The 24,225-nt window shown below is 44.9% G+C and overlaps 1 protein-coding gene across 1 annotated transcript in view; it reads left to right on the forward strand.

Annotated features, from left to right (window-relative positions):
* Positions 1 to 24,225, forward strand: part of abcc4 (ATP binding cassette subfamily C member 4 (PEL blood group)) — a 443,243-nt gene that overhangs the window by 211,366 nt on the left and 207,652 nt on the right. Inside the window, exons 13-16 of the mRNA XM_070892652.1 lie at positions 1,692 to 1,788; positions 2,971 to 3,177; positions 5,361 to 5,501; positions 20,634 to 20,671. Coding sequence (XP_070748753.1) covers positions 1,692 to 1,788; positions 2,971 to 3,177; positions 5,361 to 5,501; positions 20,634 to 20,671 — 483 coding nt within the window. The remainder of the gene's footprint in view (positions 1 to 1,691; positions 1,789 to 2,970; positions 3,178 to 5,360; positions 5,502 to 20,633; positions 20,672 to 24,225) is intronic.

A 24,225-nucleotide genomic window follows, 5' to 3' on the forward strand; every position in this document is an offset into this window, starting at 1 on the left:
TTTCCTTGAGTCTGGGTCTGTTGTAGGCTAATTGATAGAGACGGATTGCTATGATTAGTCAATAACTGCATTATTATCATGCGCTTACCAGAATGGTAAAAGGCAAGCTAGATGGACCTTGGTCTTTTTTAGTCGAGCGATAACTATGGAAGCAGTTCCACTGTTCCTGATCTATACTTCATGGGTCAAGAATCAGCAAATTTTACAGCACAGGAGGAGGCTATATGACCATCATGCCTGTGCCAGCTCTTTGAAAGAGTTATCCAATTAGTCCCACGTCCCGACACTTTATTCATAGCTCTGCAAATTTCTCGTCATTTCACCCCAGCTCTTAAGTCAATTATCTTAAATCTGTAACCACCCTTCAGCACGTGAAAACAGCTTCTCCCGATTTACTCTGTCAAACCCCTTCATGATTTTGAACTTCTCTATTAAATGTCCCCGTAACCTTCCCTGCTCCATGGAGAACAATCCGTGTGTCTCCACAGAACTGAAGTCCCTCAGCCCTGATACCATTCTGGTAAATCTCTGTATTGTCTCCAGGGCCTTGACATCTTTCCAATAGTGTAGTGCCCAGAATTGTACACAATACCCCAGCTGAGGCCTAACCAATGATTTATAAAGGGTTTGCAGAACTTCCTTGCTTTTGTACTCTAACTATTTATAAAGCCAAGGATCCCGTGTGCGTTTTAACAGCCATATAAACTTGTCTGGTCACCATCAAAGATTTGTGTCTGTGAACCTCCGGTTCTCTGTTTTCCTACACCACTATTAAAATTGTACCATTTAGTCTTCATTCTTCCTTCCAAAATTCATCACTTCACACTTCTCTACATTAAATTTTATCTGCCATGTGTCTGCCCATTTTATCAGTCTGTCGATGTCCTCCTGAAGTCTGTTAGTATCCTCCTCATTGTTTACTATTTTGGGGACTTTTGCATCATTTGTAAACTTACTTTTCCATTCCGTCTTTTTTCTCTCTCTCTCAATCCACTCTCTTTCCCTCTCTTTATTCCTCTGTCTGTCTCTATATTTAGTTTGCCTCTAAAGCACCATAATTCCTTCTGTCTTTTGCTCTGTTTCTTTCGCTATCCTTTTCTTTCATTGATTGCGAATATATGTCATTGGGCAGGACATTCACGAGGTCCCATCGTATCGACGCTCCAGCAATTCGTGGTACAAATATAGTGAGATGTCAAAAAACCTTCTGACTAAAAATGCATACGCTTATTAGATTTATATATACATAGTTTTACATATTCTCATGATTGGCTCAGACGTTGAGGCTTGTTGAGGCACACTCGGTAGGTACCTCGATGTCCACAGGTAGTGGTGTAGCATACAGGCTCGTAGGATCAGGGCGCTGTGCAGGAAGAAGCAGCAAGGTAGAGCGCAATCTTCCTCCACACGCTCATTTTTCTAGTCCTGTTTTTTTTGGAACCAAGCCTCTGGAGCGGCTGCTTGCGAACTACAGACTTCTACAAGTACAGCTGCAGAATTGATTGACACTCCTTTTACCAATGTCTTCAATGAAGCTGAGTTATGTAGGTCGTGGTCCAGAGCCAGGTTAATGCCCTGAGACAAACTAACGGCACAGATTGAACTTGCAGGTCTGTATAGTTCAGTACACAGGGCAGTGCATTTATCAACTGAGAAATTGATCATTTTTATTTCCTGTTTTTGTGCTTTAGGTGTATAGCTGGGATTTTGAAAAATAAGCCTCGCATTCTGGTGACGCATCAACTTCAATATCTAAGTGCGGCCAACCAAATTCTGATATTAAAAGAGGTAGGTTTCTTTTAGACCAAAGCATTTCTTTATGAAATTGCATAGAAAACGGAAATCATGTTTTTCACATTGAATAATAATCAATTCTTAACAATGTGGCTTTTCATTTTGTGATATCATTTTTGTAACTTGGATCTGCTCTGGACAATGTAGTGATGTTTCTGACAAACCCCCTTCTCAGCTCTCCTCCACCCAAACCACTCCCTCCACCCCAAAAAAAAAATGAGTAAAGAAATCCATTCATTGAACCTAGTTTAATAAGTTATGCATCTCTGCCAGTTCATACAGAATGAATGTCTGGAAGGACTTGTTTTCTAACCTGTGCAATACGGTAGGGAGGTTCCCAAGCACATTTTAAAAACATTTCATGCAGGTGATGAACTCCCTCACATTTACTATACAGAAGTAATTCTAGTAAATCAGCTCCCAGCGGGTAGCCTCACCCACCAGCAGTCCATGTGCTTATTGTGTAGATTGGGCCGATACTCTCTGGAGTTTAGAAGAATGAGAGGTGATCTCATTGAAACATATAAGATTCTGAGGGGGATTGACAGGGTAGATGCTGAGAGGTTGTTTCCCCCGGGCTGGAGTGTCTAGAACCAGGGGTCACAGTCTCAGGATAAGGGGTCGGCCATTTAAGACTGAGATGAGGAATTTCTTCACTCAGAGGGTGGTGAATCTTTGGAATTCTCTGCCCCAGAGGGCTGTGGATGCTGAGTCTCTGAATATATTCAAGGCTGAGATTGATAGATTTTTGAAGTCTCGCGGAATCGAGGGATGTGGAGATCGGGCGGGAATGTGGCGTTGAGGTCGAAGATCAGCCATGATTTTATTGAATGGCGGAGCAGGCTTGATGGGCCGAATGGCCTACTCCTCCTGTTTCTCATGTTATGTTCCATAATTTTCCATCCACTGAAATGAATGGCTGATTGTGGATGTCCGTGCTCAAACTCCTATTATACATTCTTGGCGAGCAAGGCTTTCTGCTCAGAGCAGGATTTCCTAAAATTACTTCAGATTACACCCTTAGTGGGATAACCCTTTTAAAATTTCAGAGAGACGTCTTTTTAAAAGTATTGCACACCTGTAATAAAATATGGCAATAACACTCTGCTCGCTCCAGACATGGTGTAATTTATTCAGTCATTAGCTATTGTGTGACTTACTGGAAATTGATTTCAGGGTCAGGTGGTTGAAAAAGGAATATTCAAGCAACTATTAAAATCTGGCGTGGATTTTGCTTCTCTGCTAAAACAAGATGAAGAGGATGAACAGACAGATTCTCATTCTACCACAAAAATAACTAAGGAACGCACCCTTTCTCAGACCTCCGTCTTGTCATTGGGTTCCTCAACACAATCGCACAGAGCAAGTTCACTTGAACCACCAGTAAGTAAATCTGTCATCACGGAGATGAAACAATTGTCTATGAAAATTAGACAAACATGGTTAATATTTGACTTGATTTCCTAATAGATTGTTTTTTTTTTCCTGAACTAAACTGTATTCAGAGTAGAGTAGATATCATCAAATTGGATTAAACCAAAAACCTTACCAGCAATGTATAATACATTATTAGGAGAATATTCAGTACCAGCTATTTTGATCACAAATGATCCTTAATTTACCAGAATACATTGGTGGCTGCATTAGTCAGGATCCTATAAAACAGTCGCGTGTCAAGTCCTCAACTGATTCTACAAAATCGTGCAGTTCAGGGAAAGCAGAACTTTTCAGACGGTTTACTGTGGCATTAAAATAAGTGAACAGATTTAAATGGGTTGTGCTACCGCAAGTCTGCAGGACTTTACACTCCCGTGGGAAATTTGAATTTGCTCACTTATTTTGGTGGCATGTACTGCTGCTGAGAACAGCTCCCTAACTTCTCTGTTAGTATTTCTGCAAAACTAGTTAAACACTCTGGCTCTGTCTTGGCTCCAAAACTGACCCGCTCCGAGCTACAATATTCCCTCCTTTTCCTGGCCCTTCCTCGTCCTGACCTTCGCATCTCCTCGTCTTCTCCCTCTGCACTCCATACACTCGCCTCTCCTCTCCCTCGCCTCTCCTCTCCCTCGCCTCTTCTCCCCCTGGTCCCTGCCTGCACCCTATCCCCCCTCGCCCCCCCCGTCCTCCTCCCCCCTCGCCCCCTCCCCGTCCTCCTCCCCCCTCGCACCCCCCACCCCCGTCCTCCGCCCCCCTCTACCCCCTCGGTACCCCGTCCTCCTCTTTGGCAGGTGCAGATTCTGCTTTAGTGCCCATGTACTTGCAGCAGGCGCTGGCCCACTAAGCACACCATTGCAAACTACCAAGGTAGCTTGTCTCCCAGGAGCCCGATTTGTTTGCTGCTCAAAGTCAGTAAGCTCCCTTGTAACTAGTGCTTTCAATGTCTGTCATTCTGTGCCAGCTTCTTCTGAATAATATTAACAGCATTAGATAAAAGCAAGGATGTGAAGTATACTTCCGGCGTGACAACTTGTGTAACAGGAAAGCTAGATGCTAGTGTCTGATGTAAGCAGCTGCAGGCAAGTACAGTTTATGAGGGAGCCATTAGTCAAAGTGGAAGGCTTAGGGAGCCATTGACTTATGGTGCACTGAATAAAGACTTGTCATTCCAATTAAGATGATTAGGTGTTCATTGTGTTTTTTGGGGGGTTGGTCCCAAAGTGAAAGGAGGAATGTTATTCTCTTCCCTTCCATTGTCAGATCATTATCCTTTTTCCAGCAAAATTGTGTGGTTGAGATTGCCGCGACCTGCTGTCCTCCAAGTGGCTCTGGTGATTGCTTTTGGTTACGTACTTCTGTGCAAGCACAGCAAAGCTGTCTTTCCTCTGGCATATCTTGTCCAGGGGGAATCCATAGTCGGCATCCAAGAAATTCTGGCTCACCACTTTCTGTCACCACTTGTCTGAGGCCTTTATTGCAGACCACCCATGTGTGACATAGAAGTCTTGAGAAAGCACAAGAGAATTATTTGGTAAGAAATTGCTGCAGTTGAGCATTTTGTTAAAACATGCACCGCTTATCTGCTCTGCTTCCAGGTCTGTCTGTCTCTTTCTCGTTCTCTTTCTCTTTCTCTCTCTCTCTCTCTCTCTCTCTCTCTCTCCTTTTTCTCTCTCTTTTTCTCTCTTTTTCTCTCTCTCTCTCTCTCTCTCTCTCTCTCTCTCTCTCTCTTTCTCTTCACCCCCCAGCCCCAAAACCCACAAGTCATTTACTCCTTTTGTGTTGGACAGGAGTTGTGCACCTGGTTCTGTCATCCAGTACAGCAATAAATTGACCACATAGGTTATAACATGGTCAGCAGTGCAATTCACTGGCTGACGGAAATCCATCCCTATTGCTGTTACTGGGACACGAACAGCTTTGTGAATTATCAGCACCAATAACTTTGTAGAAAAGATAATTGTTCTCAGCTTGCTTGACTGTGTTCTGTCATGGTGTCACATAACTTGCAGATTACTTTTTACAACCTTCTGAAGTAATTTTAATGATCCTATTGGCACATGGCTCACAGACATTCCCAGGATGTGAAAGATATATGGTTCATTACAGTGTACACTTTGTTTGTGTGACAGGAAGAGACTGTACTCTCGGCAGTACCGGAGGAGAGTCGTTCAGAGGGATCAATTGGTTTTAACGTTTATAAGAAGTATTTTCTAGCAGGAGCCAACGGCTTTGTGGTGTTGCTTGTCATCATTCTCAATTTGTTGGCACAGGTAAGTGATCATTATGCTATTGGAAATTGTAGTTATGTATATTTCTAATGAGGCTTAAAAAAAGTGGAGTTCCTCAAATATCTATCCTTGGTTCCTCATCGACATGCAGCTCTCAATTACATCATCCACAGACATGGTTCAGCTTCATATGTGTGCTGGCAACACCAATCTTTACCTCTTCACTTTGCTCAATCTGTGTGTTGTTGGACTGCCTGACTGACGTTAAATTGTGTGCAAGTGAAAATTTACGCATTGAACGTTGGAAGAGCTAAATTGAAGCCAATGGGGATCAGGGGGAAAACACTCCACTGGCTGGAGTCATACCTAGCACTAAGGAAGGTGGTTGTTAGAGGTCAGTCATCTCAGCCCCAGGACATCGCTGCAGGAGTTCCTCAGGGCAGTGTCCTCGGCCCAACCATCTTCAGCTGCTTCATCAATGACCTTCCCCACCCCGCCCCCCTGCCCCTCATCATAAGGTCAGAAGTGCCTTTGAATTCTGATGATTACAGTGTTCAGATCCATTTGCAACTCCTCAGGTAATGAAGCAGTCCATTCCTGTGTGCAGCAAGATCTGGACAATATTCAGACTTGGACTGATAACTGGCAAATAACATTCAGGCCAGGCATTTACCATCTTCAATAAAAGAGAGCCCAACCACATTGTCATTCAATGGGATTTCCATCGAATCCCCAACCATCATCATCCGGGGATCGTTATTGACCAGAAACTCAACAGGGCCAGCCACATAAATGCTGTAAGAGAGCAGGCCAGAGGCTGGGTATTCAGCGGCAAATGACTCATCTCATGACTCCCCAAAGCCTTTGCACCAGCTATACAGCATAAGTCAGGAGTGTGATGTAATACTCTCCACTTGCCTGGATGGGTGCAGCTCCAACAACACTCCAGAATTTCAACACTGTCCAGTGCGAAAGAGTATGCTTGATCAGCACCCCATCCATCACCTTAAACATTTACTCTCTCCACCACCGGCGTACCATGGCTGAAGTCTGTACTAGCTACATGATGCACTGCCGGAATTCACCAAAATCTCTTTTGCAGCCCCTTCACAGGCCCACGACCTCCACCAACTAGAAGGACAAAAGCAACACCCCTCCAAGTTCCCCTCCATCATCCTGACTTGGACATATATCGCTGTTCTTTTATTGTCACTGGCTACCTCACAGCATTCACCACACGGACTGCCGTGGTTGAAGAAAGTGGGTCACCACCACTTTCTCGGACAATTAATGCCTACCCCTTGCCAGCGTGCCTACTTCTGAGAATGAATATATAATAAAGTATATTTTGGACCCTGCTAGCAACTTTACTCCCTTGCCTCTGATTCCACCCCTTCCCTGACTACTAATTCAGGCTGAATCTGGTGGGCTGGGCTGTGTAAAACTTATTGCCCTGTTTGACACAAAGTTCAGCTTCTATTCTATACAGCACAGAGACTATTTACTTCAACCTCTGCAACGTCAACTAGCTCTGTCTGTAACTTACCACTGCTGCTGAAACCCATATCCACATGTTTGTCAAATCTAGACTCAGATTTCTCTAACATCCTCCTTATTGGCCTTCCTGCCTCCTCTCTCCAAACACACTCAATTTGTTCAAAGCTCAGCTAACCATGTCCTGTCCTAAGTCTCACAAAGCCATCGCCCATGTCTCGCTGACCTATACTGCCTCGCTCTCTCCCATCAGATCGGGCTTTAAACTGTTAAGGGGGAGTGAGGGTTCAGGTAAGGGTAAATTTATATGTCTAAAGAGAAAAGTCAAGGCTTCAGAGCAGAGTAGCGATTTGGGTAAAATCAACCAGATTGTGTCAGAAACAGACAGAGTGTTTAATAACATTAATAGGGTATTAGCAACTAAGGCCACATCAGGGAAAAATAGTAAAAAGTTAAAATTGAAAGTGTTGGGCTAAGAAGTCAGTTACGTTGTTTGGGCACTACGGGTGCCGTCGAAGATGGTGCCCGAGCAGTACGTGCACGCTTCTGGTGCGGGCCACACCGGATGCTACTTTGGTGAGGGAGTTAGCGTCAGCATTGGGAGCATGCACTGGAAGTCTGCAGTGTTCGCAGATCATAACGTCAACATGTGTTCAGCAGCAGCAAGGACCCTGCCAGCGCTATGTGAAGGGATCAACACCTGCTTACAGGTTAGTTGCTGATTGATTTCTACGAGCTGTTGCTGAGTTTGTAGAATTGTTTGGTGCTTTCTAGACTTCTTTAAACTTGCCTACCTGGAGTGGTGTGGCTCGTGCTCAAGGACTTGGCACTGACGTAAGGCTTGTGCTCAGGCCTGTTGCTCCCAGACATGGAAGCAGTAGTTTGTATCACCCTTGCTCTGCAACATGATGGAGAGAATGAGCAGAGGTGAGACAGAGCAGGACAAGTTGCTCGAAGAGGCAGGAGGTGGAGGGAGAGAGGGGCTCTCAACAGGAAGTCATATCCACCCAGGACCTTCAGGAAGCAATTCTCCTACTTCAACCGCACAAATAGAGATAAATGGTTTGATCTAGTAGCCATTACAGAGACATGGCTGCAGGGTAACCATGGTTGGGAATTAAATATTCCAGGTACTTGACTTTTTAAAAAAGATAGGCAAAATGGAAAATGAGGTGAGGTAATAAAGGATGAGATAAAGGCAGTAGGCAGAAAGAATCTTAGCCCGTAGAATCAGTATGGGTGGAGCTAAGAAATAACAAATGGCAGAAAACACTGGTGGGAGTAGTTCATAGGCTTTCGAACAATAATCATAGTGTTGGACAGAGTATACATCAGGAAATTAGAGGAGTATGTAAAGAGGCAAATGCAATAATCTTAGAGGTCTTTAATCTTAATATAGATCGGGCAAACCAAATTGGCAAAAGTAGCATGGAGGATGAGTTCATGGAATGCATGCGAGACAGTTTTCTAGAACGATATGTTGAGGAACCAACTAGGAACGGGTTATTTTAGATCCAGTATTGAGTAATGAGGCGGGGTTAATTAGTAATCTTATTATAAAAGTTGCTCTGAGGAAGAGTGATCTTAATAATAGAATTTCATATTGGCCCGGAAATCCCGGCCTCTCCGGGTGTGTATGGAGTGCACTGGCAAAAGCCGGTATTTGGGCCGCGATGGGCATGTGCTGTAAAAAAAACAGCTCTTCCGATCTGTCAAAGATTTCTCTCGACGGATCCTTCGCATCCCCGAGAGAAGGACATTCATGCGGGAGATTGGACTATTTGCCCAACTCGTGCCCAGCTAATGTTCTGCAAACCTTTACGCCTGATAAAAGCAGGCGCATAGCTTACTTTTACCAGTGTAAGAGTTTTCAAACATATAAAAGTTAAATTTAATCATTCATTTTTATGTTTAAAAACCCTGTCCATTAAGTTAAGTTTATTTTTAACCCTATTAAAACACACACAAAATTTCCCAAAAATATATTTTTTTTCGAAAACATTTAATTTCAATTAATTTTAAATATGTGAGGTCTTTTTTAAATTTATTATGCTGTGTTTCTTGTTTTAGGAGGGTTTTCTCATTTATGGTAATGGGAGTCCATACAAACGGAGTACCCATTTTTATCAATGAGAATACTACCTAGTGATTGGTGGACCAGGCCCATGTGACTCCAGCATGTCCGTACGTACGGGGAAGTCATCTCTCTGTGCGCTGCGCATCGAATGAAGGGTCCGACCGCAATCGAAGGTTCCTCCGTGACCACCAGGTGTTTTCGTACATTTGTTTCGGGTCGATGGCATTCGTCCGAAGGAAGCCTCTGACCGCAATTTTCCCCCCAATAAGTTTGGGAGTGAGGTGGTTAAATCTGAGTCTTAAATTTAAACAAAGCTAATTACTTGGGTATGAAGGGTGAGTTTGCTGAGGTAGGTTGGGAAATTAGATTAAAAGATATGATGGTAGATAAGCAATGGTAAACATTTAAAATAATAATTCACAATTCTCAATGAATAAATATTCCCTTGAGGAATAAAAACTCCACTGGAAAAGTGATACAGCCATGGCTAACTAGAAAAGTTAAGAATAGTATTAGATTAAAAGAAGAAGCTTACAATGTCGCCAAAAAGGAGTAATTGGGAGGATGACTGTTACCTGAGGATTGGGAGGGTTTTAAAAATCAGCAAAGGATGAGCAAGAAAATGATAGAGGGAGAAAATAAAATGAGATTGAACTAGCAAGAAATATAAAAACAGATTATAAGAGCCTTTATAAGTCGTTAAAAAGAAAGAGCTCGTCGAAAGTAAATGTGGGCCCGTCAGAGGTTGAGACAGGAGAAATTATAATAGGGAGAAAGGAAATGGCAGAGACGTTAAACAAATATTTTCTGTCTGTCTTCACAGTAGAAGGCACAGGGCACACTGGAAATTGTGGTGAATCAAGGGTCAAAAGAGAGTGAGGAGCTTATAAGAACATAAGAATTAGGAACAGGAGTAGGCCATCTAGCCCCTCGAGCCTGCTCCGCCATTCAATAAGATCATGGCTGATCTGGTCGTGGACTCAGCTCCACTTACCCGCCCTCTCCCTGTAACCCTTAATTCCCTTATTGGTTAAAAATCTATCTATCTGTGACTTGAAAACATTCAATGAGCTAGCCTCAACTGCTTCCTTGGGCAGAGAATTCCACAGATTCACAACCCTCTGGGAGAAGAAATTCCTTCTCAACTCGGTTTTAAATTGGCTCCTCCGTATTTTGAGGCTGTGCCCCCTAGTTCTAGTCTCCCCGACCAGTGGAAACAACCTCTCTGCCTCTATCTTGTCTATCCCTTTCATGATTTTAAATGTTTCTATAAGATCACCCCTCATCCTTCTGAACTCCAAGGAGTAAAGACCCAGTCTACTCAATCTATCATCATAAGGTAACCCCCTCATTTCTGGAATCAGCCTAGTGAATCGTCTCTGTACCCCCTCCAAAGCTAGTATATCTTTCCTTAAGTAAGGTGACCAAAACTGCACGCAGTACTCCAGGTGCGGCCTTACCAATACCTTATACAGTTGCAGCAAGACCTCCCTGCTTTTGTACTCCATCCCTCTCGCAATGAAGGCCAACATTTCATTCGCCTTCCTGATTACCTGCTGCACCTGCAAACTAACCTTTTGGGATTCATGCACAAGGATCCCCAGGTCCCTCTGCACCACAGCATGTTGTAATTTCTCCCCATTCAAATAATATTCCCTTTTACTGTTTTTTTTTTTTCCCCAAGGTGGATGACCTCACACTTTCCGACATTGTATTCCATCTGCCAAACCTTAGCCCATTCGCTTAACCTATCCAAATCTCCTTGCAGCCTCTCTTGAGTCCTCTACACAACCCGCTTTCTCACTAATCTTAGTGTCATCTGCAAATTTTGTTGCACTACACTCTGTCCCCTCTTCTAGGTCATCTATGTATATTGTAAACAGTTGTGGTCCCAGTACTGATCCCTGTGGCACACCACTAACCACTGATTTCCAACTGGAAAAGGACCCATTTATCCCGACTCTCTGCTTTCTGTTAGCCAGCCAATTCTCTATCCATGCTAATACATTTCCTCTGACTCCGCGTACCTTTATCTTCTGCAGTAACCTTTTGTGTGGCACCTTATCGAATGCCTTTTGGAAATCTAAATACACCACATCCATCGGTACACTTCTATCCACCATGCTCGTTATATCCTCAAAGAATTCCAGTAAGTTAGTTAAACATGATTTCCCCTTCATGAATCCATGTTGCGTCTGCTTGATTGCACTATTCTTAAAGTAATTAATATTAGTAAATGAAAGCTACTGGAGCAATTACTGGACTAAAAGCCAACAAATCCCCGGACCTGGTGGCCTATACTCTATGATTTAAAAAGAGGTGGCTGCAGAAATATGGATGCATTGCTTCTGATCTTCCAGAATTCCCATATTCTAGAACGTAACCCCGCTGTTGAAAAAAGGAGGGAGACAGAAAACGCGGAAATTTAGACCAGTTAGCCTGACATCAGTAGTAGGGAAATTGCTAGAATCTATTATTAAGGACGTGGTAACAGGGCACTTAGTCAACACGGATTTATGAAACAGAAATCGTGTTTGACAAATCTATTAGTTATTTGAGGGTCTAACTAGCAGGGTAGATAAGGGGGAACCAGTGGATGTGGTATATTTGGATATTTAGAAGATATTCAATAAGGTGCTAAACAAGAGGTTCTTACAAAAGATTAGGGGGCCAAAATTGGCCCCGCCCAAAACGGGGCACTCCCACCCCGTTTTGTGTGCTTTAGCGCCGCAGTGGTTGAGGTCGGCTCCTGAGCGACATTTTGCCCTTTGTTTTTTTCACTTGGATCCGGAAGTTGCACTTAATGGGAGCGGTGATTACACCTGAGGGGCGGATACGCACCAGTGGCAACACCTGAGGGGGGGTGGGGGTGCAGAGTGGCTGCCACGGTGACTTCATCATGGCACCGCGTCACCACAACTCGCCCCTTCACTTAAAGGGAAGAATCTTCGCAATTTTAAAACTTCGGCCCAATGGGCCCCCAGAGAGGATTTTGGCTGGGCCAGCAGCCTGGCACCCAAGAGGGGGGGCCAGGCACGGCCGAACCCGGAGGCATAATTGTCGGGCCAATCTGGCAGTCAGCCGACAAAAAAAAAACTTGGTGGCAGCAGCAGTAGGCCTTCCACTTTAGAGCCGCTGCAGAAGGCCACAGCCTCACTGGACCACCGGGAAAAGCTTGTTTTGGCACCGCCCAGCGGGCCAAAGATTGTCAGAGCAGAATTTTGTCATCTGGGGAGGGGAGAGGTGGCAGTCAATCGGCGGGTCACACAATGATGAGATATTTAACCTGGCGGTGATCCGATCCGTGTTAACACAGGAGTGGAATTTTGATAAGAGCGGCCATTACACGACAAGTCGGCAGCCATTGCATTCCACGCGTGGCCGTCGCTTTCCGGTGTTAACAGGCCTGAATAAAAAGGGCAATTTCAGCCCCTAGGTCTCATGGGATTGGGGGTAATATATTAGCATGGATCAGAAAACAGAGTAAGAATAAATGTTTTTTTTTGGAACAGCTGGGATAACTAGTGGAGTGCCTGATAGTCTCCATCCCAGAGTACTTAAGGAAGTGGCCTTAGAAATAGTGGATGCATTGGTGATCATTTTCCAACAGTCTATCGACTCTGGATCAGTTCCTATGGACTGGAGGGTAGCTAATGTAAGGAGGGAGAGAGAAAACGGGTAATTATAGACCGGTTAGCCTGACTGGGGAAAATGTTGGAATCAATTATTAAAGATGAAATAGCAACACATTTGGAAAGCAGTGACAGGATCGGTCCAGGCCAGCATGGATTTATGAAAGGGAAATCATGCTTGACAAATCTTCTAGAATTTTTTGAGGATATAAATAGTAGAGTGGATAAGGGAGGACCAGTGGATGTGGTGTATTTGGACTTTCAAAAGGCTTTTGACAAGGTCCCACACAAGAGATTGGTGTGCAAAATTAAAGCACATGGTATTGGGGGTAATGTATTGACGTGGATAGAGAACTGTTTGGCAGGCAGGAAACAGAGAGTCGGGATAAACGGGTCCTTTTCAGAATGGCAGGCAGTGACTAGTGGGGTGTTGCAGGGCTCAGTGCTGGGACCCCAGCTATTTACAATATACATCAATGATTTAGATGAAGGAATTAAGTGTAATATCTCCAAGTTTGCAGATGACACTAAGCTGGGTGGCAGTGAGAGCTGTGAGGAGGATGCTAAGAGGTTGCAGGGTGACTTGGACAGGTTAAATGAGTGGGCAAATGCATGGCAGATGCAGTATAATGTGGATAAATGTGAGGTTATCCACTTTGGTGGCAAAAACATGAAGGCAGAATATTATCTGAATGGCGGCAGATTAGAAAAGGGGGGGTGCAACGAGACCTGGGTGTCATGGTTCATCAGTCATTGAAAGTTGGCATGCTGGTACAGCAGACGGTGAAGAAGGCAAATGGTATGTTGGCCTTCATAGCTAGGGGATTTGAGTATAGGAGCAGGGTGGTCTTACTGCAGTTGTACAGGTCTTTGGTGAGGCCTCACCTGGAATATTGTGTTCAGTTTTGGTCTCCTAATCTGAGGAAGGACGTTCTTCCTATTGAGGGAGTACAGCGAAGGTTCACCAGACTGATTCTCGGGGTGGCAGGACTGATATATGAGGAGAGACTGGATTGACTGGGCCTGTATTCACTGGAGTTTAGAAGGATGAGAGGGGATCTCATAGAAACATATAAAATTCTGACGGGACTGGACAGGTTAGATGCAGGAAGAATGTTCCTAATGTTGGGGAAGTCCAGAACCAGGGGTCACAGTCTAAGGATAAGGGGCAAGCCATTTAGGACTGAGATGAGGAGAAACTGCTTCACTCAGAGAGTTGTTAACTTGTGGAATTCCCTGCCGCAGAGAGTTGTTGATGCCAGTTCGTTGGATATATTCAAGAAGGACTTAGATGTGACCCTTACGGCTAAAGGGATCAAAGGGTATGGAGAGAAAGCAGGAAAGGGGTACTGAGGTGGGTGATCAGCCATGATCTTATTGAATGGTGTTGCAGGTTCGAAGGGCCAAATGGCCTACTCCTGCACCTATTTTCTATGTTTCTATGCTTGGCCCTCAGCAATTTATATAGCCGGATCTTCGGCTATTTTGTGCCTCATTTCACGCCCCAGCGGGGTGGTAACTGCGGTTTCTGTGCGTGAAATAGGGCGTCCAGGATTTAACAGCTGGAAGTTTCGGCAATGGTTTTCTGCCAGTGCAGAAATCTACTGCCCCGCCCTCCGTTTTGACCGTGGTTATGATGTCCGTCGTCATGCAAGGCTAGCGCCCCAGATGGAACTTTCGGCCCTAATGCCTCATTTACCGACCAGGAAACAACTGAAAAAAACCAAGCGGTCCTTGCATGCAGCGGGCGGTATTGGCGACGTATTTAAAGGGAGGCTGGAGGATCTTGTCCCGCAGTTATCAATGACTGCCACGGTTGAGCGCAGGATGCTGAATGAGGCTAGAGTTTAAAACTGTACTTTATGTGCCATGACTCTTTACTTACAAGGTCAGTGAGAGATTTGAATGGGGGCAATACTAGTTCACCAGTGTATCATGCTGGTTGCTATTGCCAGATGGCTTCAAGCTGGAAGAAGGGTTCTTGGCCATGTTGGGCTACGGAATCGAAGAGGTCGCAGACATATGGGGAGGAGGCCTTAGCCTCCACATCTCTGATGCGCAGTGTGTTAGAAGGCTGTGCTTCCGAAAAGAAGTGCTGACAGATATGCCAGCTCCTACAGGCAGACCTACAGCCAACTGCGCTGCCCGTCGAGGTGAAGGTCACTGTGGTGATGGTTGTCTAGGCCTCCGGCTCCTTCCAGGCAGCAGCAGGGGACACATGCAGCATCGCTCAGCACGCTGCACATTGCTGCATTCACCAGGTTACAAGGGCACTGTACGCACATAGAATGGACTTCATAAAGTTCCCAATGAGCAGGAACAGCCAGAATGAGAGCGCTCTTGGGTTTGGACGATTTTCAGGCATCCCCGAGGTTCAAGGAGCCATTGACTGCACACATATCGCCTTGTGCGCACCATTACACAATGCAGAGAGGTCTTCAGAAACTGAAAGGGATACCAATCCCTAAACGTACAGCTGGTCTGCGACCACACGCATTGCATCCTCAGTGAATGCTCTTTCTTCTTGCGTGAGAGCAGTGTCTCACGAATGTTTCAGTGACAAAGCCAAGGCCAGAGCTGGCAGATCGGGGACAAAGGATATGGCCTGGCCACCTGGCTCTTGACCCCCCTCTGGAACCCTACCTCAGAAGACAAGCAGTGCTATAATGATCCATGCAGCCACCCACAACATCATTGAACAAACAATTGGCGTGCTCAGGCAGCACTTCCGATGCCTGGATCGCTCTGGGTGCAGCCTTCAATACTCCCCACAACAGGTCTCCGAATTCATTGTCCTGTGTTGCATGCTACACAACTTAGCTATCATGCGGGGACAGGCATTGCCAGTGGGGATTGCAGGACCACCTCGAGGAGGAGGACGGGGAAGAGGAGCCTGGCAAGGAACCCATTGCGATCCACCACAACCACAAGGAGACGGCAGTGTGGAGATGTAGCTGCAGCAAGAGCCTCAATTCACCAACTCATCATTCACTGATTTGCTTGAATGGGGAAGGTGGGATTGCAGCATTGACTCACTGCTCTGTGCCACCATTCTGGCTATTCTACACTTAATTCTGCGAATGAGACACAAGACACCAATGGCAAAGATCAAACAAACATTTTTATAGACATGCTAAATTTACAATGTTCGCCCCCCCCCCCCCCAAACTATACAATGTTAAAGACAATATAAAGGTACACAAAACTGCTCTTGCAGTGATCAGAATCTGCAGCAGGAGAATCAATGCTGGAGCACTCAAAGACCCTGCTAAGAAAGCCCTATTCAGCCAGCGCCTCACATCCAACCTGATGACTTCCAGTGATCCAGAGAAGCAGTGTGTCCACAGAGACGCAATCTGCCCCATAATTAGCACCTGTGAAGAGACACTTGGTTATGCAACCAGGAAACATCAAGACTGGTTCGACGAGAATGACCAGGAGATCCAGGAACTAATAGAAACATAGAAACTAGGTGCAGGAGTAGGTCATTCGGCCCTTCGAGCCTGCACCACCATTCAATATGATCCTGGCTGATCATGCAACTTCAGTACCCCATTCCTGCTTTCTCTCCATACCCCTTGATCTCTTTAGTCGTAAGGGCCACATCTAACTCCCTTTTGAATATATCTAACGAACTGGCCTCAACAACTTTCTGTAGTAGAGAATTCCACATGCTCACAATTCTCTAAATGAAGAAGTTTCTTCTCATCTCGATCCTAAATAGCTTACCCCTTATCCTTAGACTGTGATCCCTGGTTCTGGACTTCCCCAGCATTGGGAACATTCTTCCTGCATCTAACCTGTCCAATCCAGTCAGAATTTTATATGTTTCTATGAGATTCCCTCTCATACTTCTAAATTCCAGTGAATATAAGCCGAGTTGATCCAGTCTTTCTTCATATGTCAGTCCCGCCATCCTGGGAATCAGTCTGGTGAACCTTCGCTGTACTCCCTCAATAGCAAGAATGTCCTTCCTCAGATTAGGACCAAAACTGTACACAATGTATGCAATAAGCTGCAAGTGCAAGGCATTTCTGAACTGGAAACAGCAACACAACTCGAGAGCAAGAAAGCAGCTCTCGAGACATCTGAAGGCTGAGGTCCAATATAAAACTCGCGACTTAAACAGATGGCCCGGGGATTATGCATGACTTACCTGCCACTACCACAAGATCATAAGAATATAAGAAATAGGAACAGGAAAAGGCCATACGGCCCCTCGAGCCTGCTCCGCCTTTCAATAAGATCATGGTTGATCTGATCATGGACTCAGCTCCACTTCCCTGCCCGCTCCCCTTATCCCCTTACCGATTAAGAAACCGTCTATTTCTGTCTTAAATTTATTCAATGTCCCAGCTTCTACAGCTCTCTGAGGCAGCGAATTCCACAGATTCACAACTCTGAGAGAAGAAATTTCTCCTCATCTCTGTTTTAAATGGGCAGCCCCTTATTCTAAGATCATGCCCTCTAGTTTGAATCTCCCCCATCAGTGGAAGCATCCTCTCTGCATCCACCCTGTTAAGCCCCCTCGTAATCTTATACGTTTCGATAAGATCATCTCTCATTCTTCTGAATTCCAATGAGTAGAGACCCAACCTACTCGATCTTTCCTCATAAGTCAACCTCCTCATCCCCGGAATCAACCGAGTGAACCTTCTCTGAACTGCCTCCAAAGCAAGTATATCCTTTCGTAAATATGGAAACCAAAACTGCACGCAGTATTCCAGGTGTGACCTCACCAACACCTTATATAGCTGCAGTAAGACTTCCCTGTTTTATACTCCATCTCCTTTGCAATAAAGGCCAAGATACCATTGGCCTTCCTGATCACTTGATGTACCTGCATACTATCCTTTTGTGTTTCATGCACAAGTAACATAGAAACATAGAAAATAGGCCCTTCGAGCCTGCAACGCCATTCAATGAGTTCATGGCTGAATATGCAACTTCAGTACCCCATTCCTGCTTTCTCGCCATACCCCTTGATCCCCCTAGTAGTAAGGACTACATCTAACTCCTTTTTGAATATATTTAGTGAATTGGCCTCAACAACTTTCTGTGGTAGAGAATTCCACAGGTTCACCACTCTCTGTGTGAAGAAGTTTCTCTTCATCTCGGTCCTAAATGGCTTACCCCTTATCCTTAAACTGTGACCCCTGGTTCTGGACTTCCCCAACATTGGGAACATTCTTCCTGCATCTAACCTGTCTAAACCCGTCAGAATTTTAAACGTTTCTATGAGATCCCCTCTCATTCTTCTGAATTCCAGTGAATACAAGCACAGTTGATCCAGTCTTTCTTGATATGTCAGTCCCGCCATCCCGGGAATCAGTCTGGTGAACCTTCGTTGCACTCCCTCAATAGCAAGAATGTCCTTCCTCAAGTTAGGAGACCAAAACTGTACACAATACTCCAGGTGTGGCCTCACCAAGGCCCTGTACAACTGTAGTAACACCTCCCTGCCCCTGTACTCAAATCCCCTCACTATGAAGGCCAACATGCCATTTGCTTTCTTAACCGCCTGCTGTACCTGCATGCCAACCTTCAATGACTGATGTACCATGACACCGAGGTCTCGTTGCACCTCCCCTTTTCCTAATCTGTCACCATTCAGATAATAGTCTGTCTCTCTGTTTTTACCACCAAAGTGGATAACCTCACATTTATCCACATTATACTTCATTTGCCATGCATTTGCCCACTCACCTAACCTATCCAAGTCACTCTGCAGCCTCATAGCATCCTCCTCGCAGCTCACGCTGCCACCCAACTTAGTGTCATCCGCAAATTTGGAGATACTACATTTAATCCCCTCGTCTAAATCATTAATGTACAGTGTAAACAGCTGGGGCCCCAGCACAGAACCTTGTGGTACCCCACTAGTCACTGCCTGCCATTCTGAAAAGTACCCATTTACTCCTACTCTTTGCTTCCTGTCTGACAACCAGTTTTCAATCCACGTCAGCACACTACCCCCAATCCCATGTGCTTTAACTTTGCACATTAATCTCTTGTGTGGGACCTTGTCGAAAGCCTTCTGAAAGTCCAAATACACCACATCAACTGGTTCTTCCTTGTCTACTCTACTGGAAACATCCTCAAAAAATTCCAGAAGATTTGTCAAGCATGATTTCTCTTTCATAAATCCATGCTGACTTGGACCTATCATGTCACCTCTTTCCAAATGCACTGCTATGACATCCTTAATAATTGATTCCATCATTTTACCCACTACTGATGTTAGAGATCCAACTTTCTCACCCTCCATCTGGATTTGAAATTCAACCATGCTATGATCATTCATTCCGAGGGGATCCTTTACTCGGAGCCTTATGGTCGAGCGATTATGCGCTCCTTCGATGGCTGACCGTTCAGTCAGGTTTGGTGGCCCTCCACCCATGCGCCAACGCTCGGCACGATTGGAAGATTTTTTTCTGCAAATATGGTATAAGCTCATTGCCCAGGTACTATTACGGAACACACCGATTGACATCCACAATTAGCCATCCTTTCCTCAATGTCCCATTAATGTACCGTTAGGATGCAAGTGATGCAAGATGCACACCTCTAAGTACTGAAAACCATTCTAATAAGATTGTTTATGGGAAATAAAGCGTGACACCAAGCTTACCAACATTACAATGTGGCAGATTTGCATTTTAAGTAATGAGTCAGTGCATGATTAAAGTTATTACTTACTCTCGCAGACAAAACAATGTTGTTCCAGCGCTTGCGGCACTAGCTTGCCACCCGAAAATCCTGGGCGACCGAGGACACCGCCTCCGAAATCTCGGACCATGTTCTCTGGTAGACGCTGGGGTGGGTTTCCCACGTCCACCCCGGGTCAATTGAGCCCACCTTGCCTCCACCTCAGGAGAAACGCTTGGCCCTCTTCCATCCTCCTACCTCGAGTCTCATCGCCGAGAGCATGCAGAAAACAAGCGCAGGCAGCGGAAGGAGCGTGCGGCAAACCAGACTCCCCACCCACCCTTTCCTTCAACCACTGTCTGTCCCACCTGTGACAGAGACTGTAATTCCCGTATTGGACTGTTCAGTCACCTGAGTACTCACTTTTAGAGTGGAAGCAAGTCTTCCTCGATTTCGAGGGACTGCCTATGATGATGACGTTCACCCTCTCCCTCATCTTCCCTCTCCATTATTTTCTGATGGAGATTGTGTGTGTGTATATAATATATATATTCAATATAATCAATATATTATAGATAATTGCAAATAAATGCAGAAAATTTTGGCTGGAAACTCAAAAAAACTAATATATTGCAGTTAATTGTCTGTTGTAGCTTCGAAAATTCTAGCACGCAGTCTCCTCTCTCTGTGTCTCTCGTGCGTGTGTGGGCGACCCCTGCCCCCGAATCGCAGGAAATACTTAACTATGAGAAAAATAAATTGCGTATGTGCAGAAGGGCCATTGTCGCGAACGCCAGCCTTACACGACGAAGCACACCGCTGCCGCCCGATATCTGCCGCCACCGTGGCTCAGGCTTTTAGCGGTAGTCCGGTGACACTAAAAACTCGATCAGTGTACACTGCCGCAATACCGCTGAGGTATGGGCGGTGAGGTAATAATGGAATTTCTAGCCCGTAGCTGTAATGCTGTATGGTCGTCATGATTTTACTTTTGCCAATTTTCTAGCTATGCTCCATTTCACCTCGGCTCCATCTGCAGCTCTCATGTTTTAAAATGAACATCCAGATAATCTGAGAAAATAGAGAATTGTTTATTTCCACAAAGAACTGCTGTGGCCTTTTTTTAAAGTTGAATAGTAAATATAGCTGTGCAAACCTTGGCTGGGGAGGGGGCGTGAAGTGTAGAGAAATCTAATTTGTATTATACAAGATTGCTATCCTCGACATTCATTATTGGAGACCATGTTTAATCACATGACCTTTTAAATATTATAACTTATCTTTTCAATCCTGACTCTTCGATCTTGTCTCCCTCTGCTGCAGGTATCCTATGTACTTCAGGACTGGTGGTTGTCTTACTGGTAAGGATGGTTCTCTTGAAATCTATGGTGTGCTTTGAATTGTTGGAGTGATCCTGAATCAGTACTAGGAAGATTATTCACAACTTTTGCCCATTTTGAGCACCTTTTCAAAGTTTGTGAAACCAAGAAATAGATAAGGCAAAAGGTATATGCCATGAAAGGGTATATGATCCCTCCTTTTCCAAAAGTTTGTTCACCATCTGCTGTGTAGTTTATTGTGGCTTAATACACAACCTTTAGCCCCGACTGCTGATCAGGCTGCCTATCCAAAAATTACGGATTTTCCTTATCACGAGCACACATGCCTGTTCTGCTGAATCACGTCACTATTTTCCCCACACATTGCGACATGTCATTGTCATCATACTTGTCCTGATCATCATCAAAGATGTCAAGAACTAACGAACCCAGACTGGCGGAATGTTTCTGTGAAGCGCCGTAAGACGTTTACACTAAAGACGCTATATAAATACAAGTTGTTGTTTTAATGCTTCATCGGTTGCATCCACATTTCCATGTAGGTGGTTAATCACTTTCTCACTCTGCTTAACTATTCCTCATCACCTGTGGGGTGACCAGCTTGTGGAACATATCTTCCAGGGATTTTTCTTCCCTGCATATGTACTCGTGCACAACTAGTTGTCCTTGAGCTCAGCATTCCTCTATTCAAAAACCACAACACTTCACACCTTATTCTTCATAACAACACAAGAAATAGGAGCAGGAGTTGGCCAAACGGCCGCTGGAGCCTACTCCGCCATGCAGTAAGATCATGGCTGATCTTCTACCTCAACTCCACTTGGCTGTCTGATCCCCATATCCCTCGATTCCCCGAGCGTCCAAAAATCTATCTATCTAAACCTTGAATATACTCAATGACTTCACATCCACAGCCTTCTGGGGCAGAGGATTCCAAAAATTCACAGCCCTCTGAGTGAAGAAATTCCTCCTCATCTCACTTAAATGACCCCTTATCCAGAGACTGTGCCCCCTAGTTTTAGACACTCCAGCCCGGTGGAAACAACCTCTCAGCATCTACCCTGTCAATCTCCTTTAGAATCTTGTACGGTCCAATGAGATCATCTCTCATTCTTCTAGACTCCAGAGACCATATACCCATTCTACACAATCTCTCATCCCAGGAATCAATCTAGTGAGCCTTCGTGGTACCGCCTCCCAGGTAAGTATATCCTTCCTTAGATAAGGAGACCAAAACTGTGCACAGTACACCAGGCGTGGTCTCACCAAGGCCCTGTACAATTGTAGCAAGACTTCCTTACTCTCATTGTGCGAGGCCCCTTGGGGAAGAGTGACCATAATATGGTGGAATTCTGCATTAGGATGGAGAATGAAACAGTAAATTCAGAGACCATGGTCCAGAACTTAAAGAAGGGTAACTTTGAAGGTATGAGGCGTGAATTGGCTAGGATAGATTGGCGAATGATACTTAGGGGGTTGACTGTGGATGGGCAATGGCAGACATTTAGAGACTGCATGGATGAATTACAACAATTGTACATTCCTGTCTGGCGTAAAAATAAAAAAGGGAAGGTGGCTCAACCGTGGCTATCTAGGGAAATCAGGGATAGTATTAAAGCCAAGGAAGTGGCATACAAATTGGCCAGAAATAGCAGCGAACCTGGGGACTGGGAGAAATTTAGAACTCAGCAAAGGAGGACAAAGGGTTTGATTAGGGCAGGGAAAATGGAGTACGAGAAGAAGCTTGCAGGGAACATTAAGGTGGATTGCAAAAGTTTCTATAGGTATGTAAAGAGAAAAAGGTTAGTAAAGACAAACGTAGGTCCCCTGCAGTCAGAATCAGGGGAAGTCATAACGGGGAACAAAGAAATGGCAGACCAATTGAACAAGTACTTTGGTTCGGTATTCACTAAGGAGGATACAAACAACCTTCCGGATATAAAAGGGGTCAGAGGGTCTAGTAAGGAGGGGGAACTGAGGGAAATCTTTATTAGTCGGGAAATTGTGTTGGGGAAATTGATGGGATTGAAGGCCGATAAATCCCCAGGGCCTGATGGACTGCATCCCAGAGTACTTAAGGAGGTGGCCTTGGAAATAGCGGATGCATTGACAGTCATTTTCCAACATTCCATTGACTCTGGATCAGTTCCTATGGAGTGGAGGGTAGCCAATGTAACCCCACTTTTTAAAAAAGGAGGGAGAGAGAAAACAGGGAATTATAGACCGGTCAGCCTGACCTCAGTAGTGGGTAAAATGATGGAATCAATTATTAAGGATGTCATAGCAGTGCATCTGGAAAATGGTGACATGATAGGTCCAAGTCAGCATGGATTTGTGAAAGGGAAATCATGCTTGACAAATCTTCTGGAATTTTTTGAGGATGTTTCCAGTAAAGTGGACAAAGGAGAACCAGTTGATGTGGTATATTTGGACTTTCAGAAGGCTTTTGACAAGGTCCCACACAAGAGATTAATGTGCAAAGTTAAAGCACATGGGATTGGGGATAGTGTGCTGACGTGGATTGAGAACTGGTTGTCAGACAGGAAGCAAAGAGTAGGAGTAAACGGGTACTTTTCAGAATGGCAGGCAGTGACTAGTGGGGTGCCGCAAGGTTCTGTGCTGGGGCCCCAGCTGTTTACATTGTACATTAATGATTTAGACGAGGGGATTAAATGCAGTATCTCCAAATTTGCGGATGACACTAAGTTGGGTGGCAGTGTGAGCTGCGAGGAGGATGCTATGAGGCTGCAGAGTGACTTGGATAGGTTAGGTGAGTGGGCAAATGCATGGCAGATGAAGTATAATGTGGATAAATGTGAGGTTATCCACTTTGGTGGTAAAAACAGAGAGACAGACTATTATCTGAATGGTGACAGATTAGGAAAAGGGAAGGTGCAACGAGACCTGGGTGTCATGGTACATCAGTCATTGAAGGTTAGCATGCAGGTACAGCAGGCGGTTAAGAAAGCAAATGGCATGTTGGCCTTCATAGCGAGGGGATTTGAATACAGGGGCAGGGAGGTGTTGCTACAGTTGTACAGGGCCTTGGTGAGGCCACACCTGGAGTATTGTGTACAGTTTTGGTCTCCTAACTTGAGGAAGGACATTCTTGCTATTGAGGGAGTGCAGCGAAGATTCACCAGACTGATTCCCGGGATGGCGGGACTGATCTATCAAGAAAGACTGGATCAACTGGGCTTATATTCACTGGAGTTCAGAAGAATGAGAGGGGACCTCATAGAAACGTTTAAAATTCTGACGGGTTTAGACAGGTTAGATGCAGGAAGAATGTTCCCAATGTTGGGGAAGTCCAGAACCAGGGGTCACAGTCTGAGGATAAGGGGTAAGCCATTTAGGACCGAGATGAGGAGAAACTTCTTCACCCAGAGAGTGGTGAACCTGTGGAATTCTCTACCACAAAAAGTAGTTGAGGCCAATTCACTAAATATATTCAAAAGGGAGTTAGATGAAGTCCTTACTACTCGGGGGATCAAGGGTTATGGCGAGAAAGCAGGAAGGGGGTACTGAACTTTCATGTTCAGCCATGAACTCATTGAATGGCGGTGCAGGCTGGA

Source organism: Pristiophorus japonicus, chromosome 10 (assembly GCF_044704955.1).
Source record: "Pristiophorus japonicus isolate sPriJap1 chromosome 10, sPriJap1.hap1, whole genome shotgun sequence".
Taxonomy (NCBI): Eukaryota; Metazoa; Chordata; class Chondrichthyes; family Pristiophoridae; genus Pristiophorus; species Pristiophorus japonicus.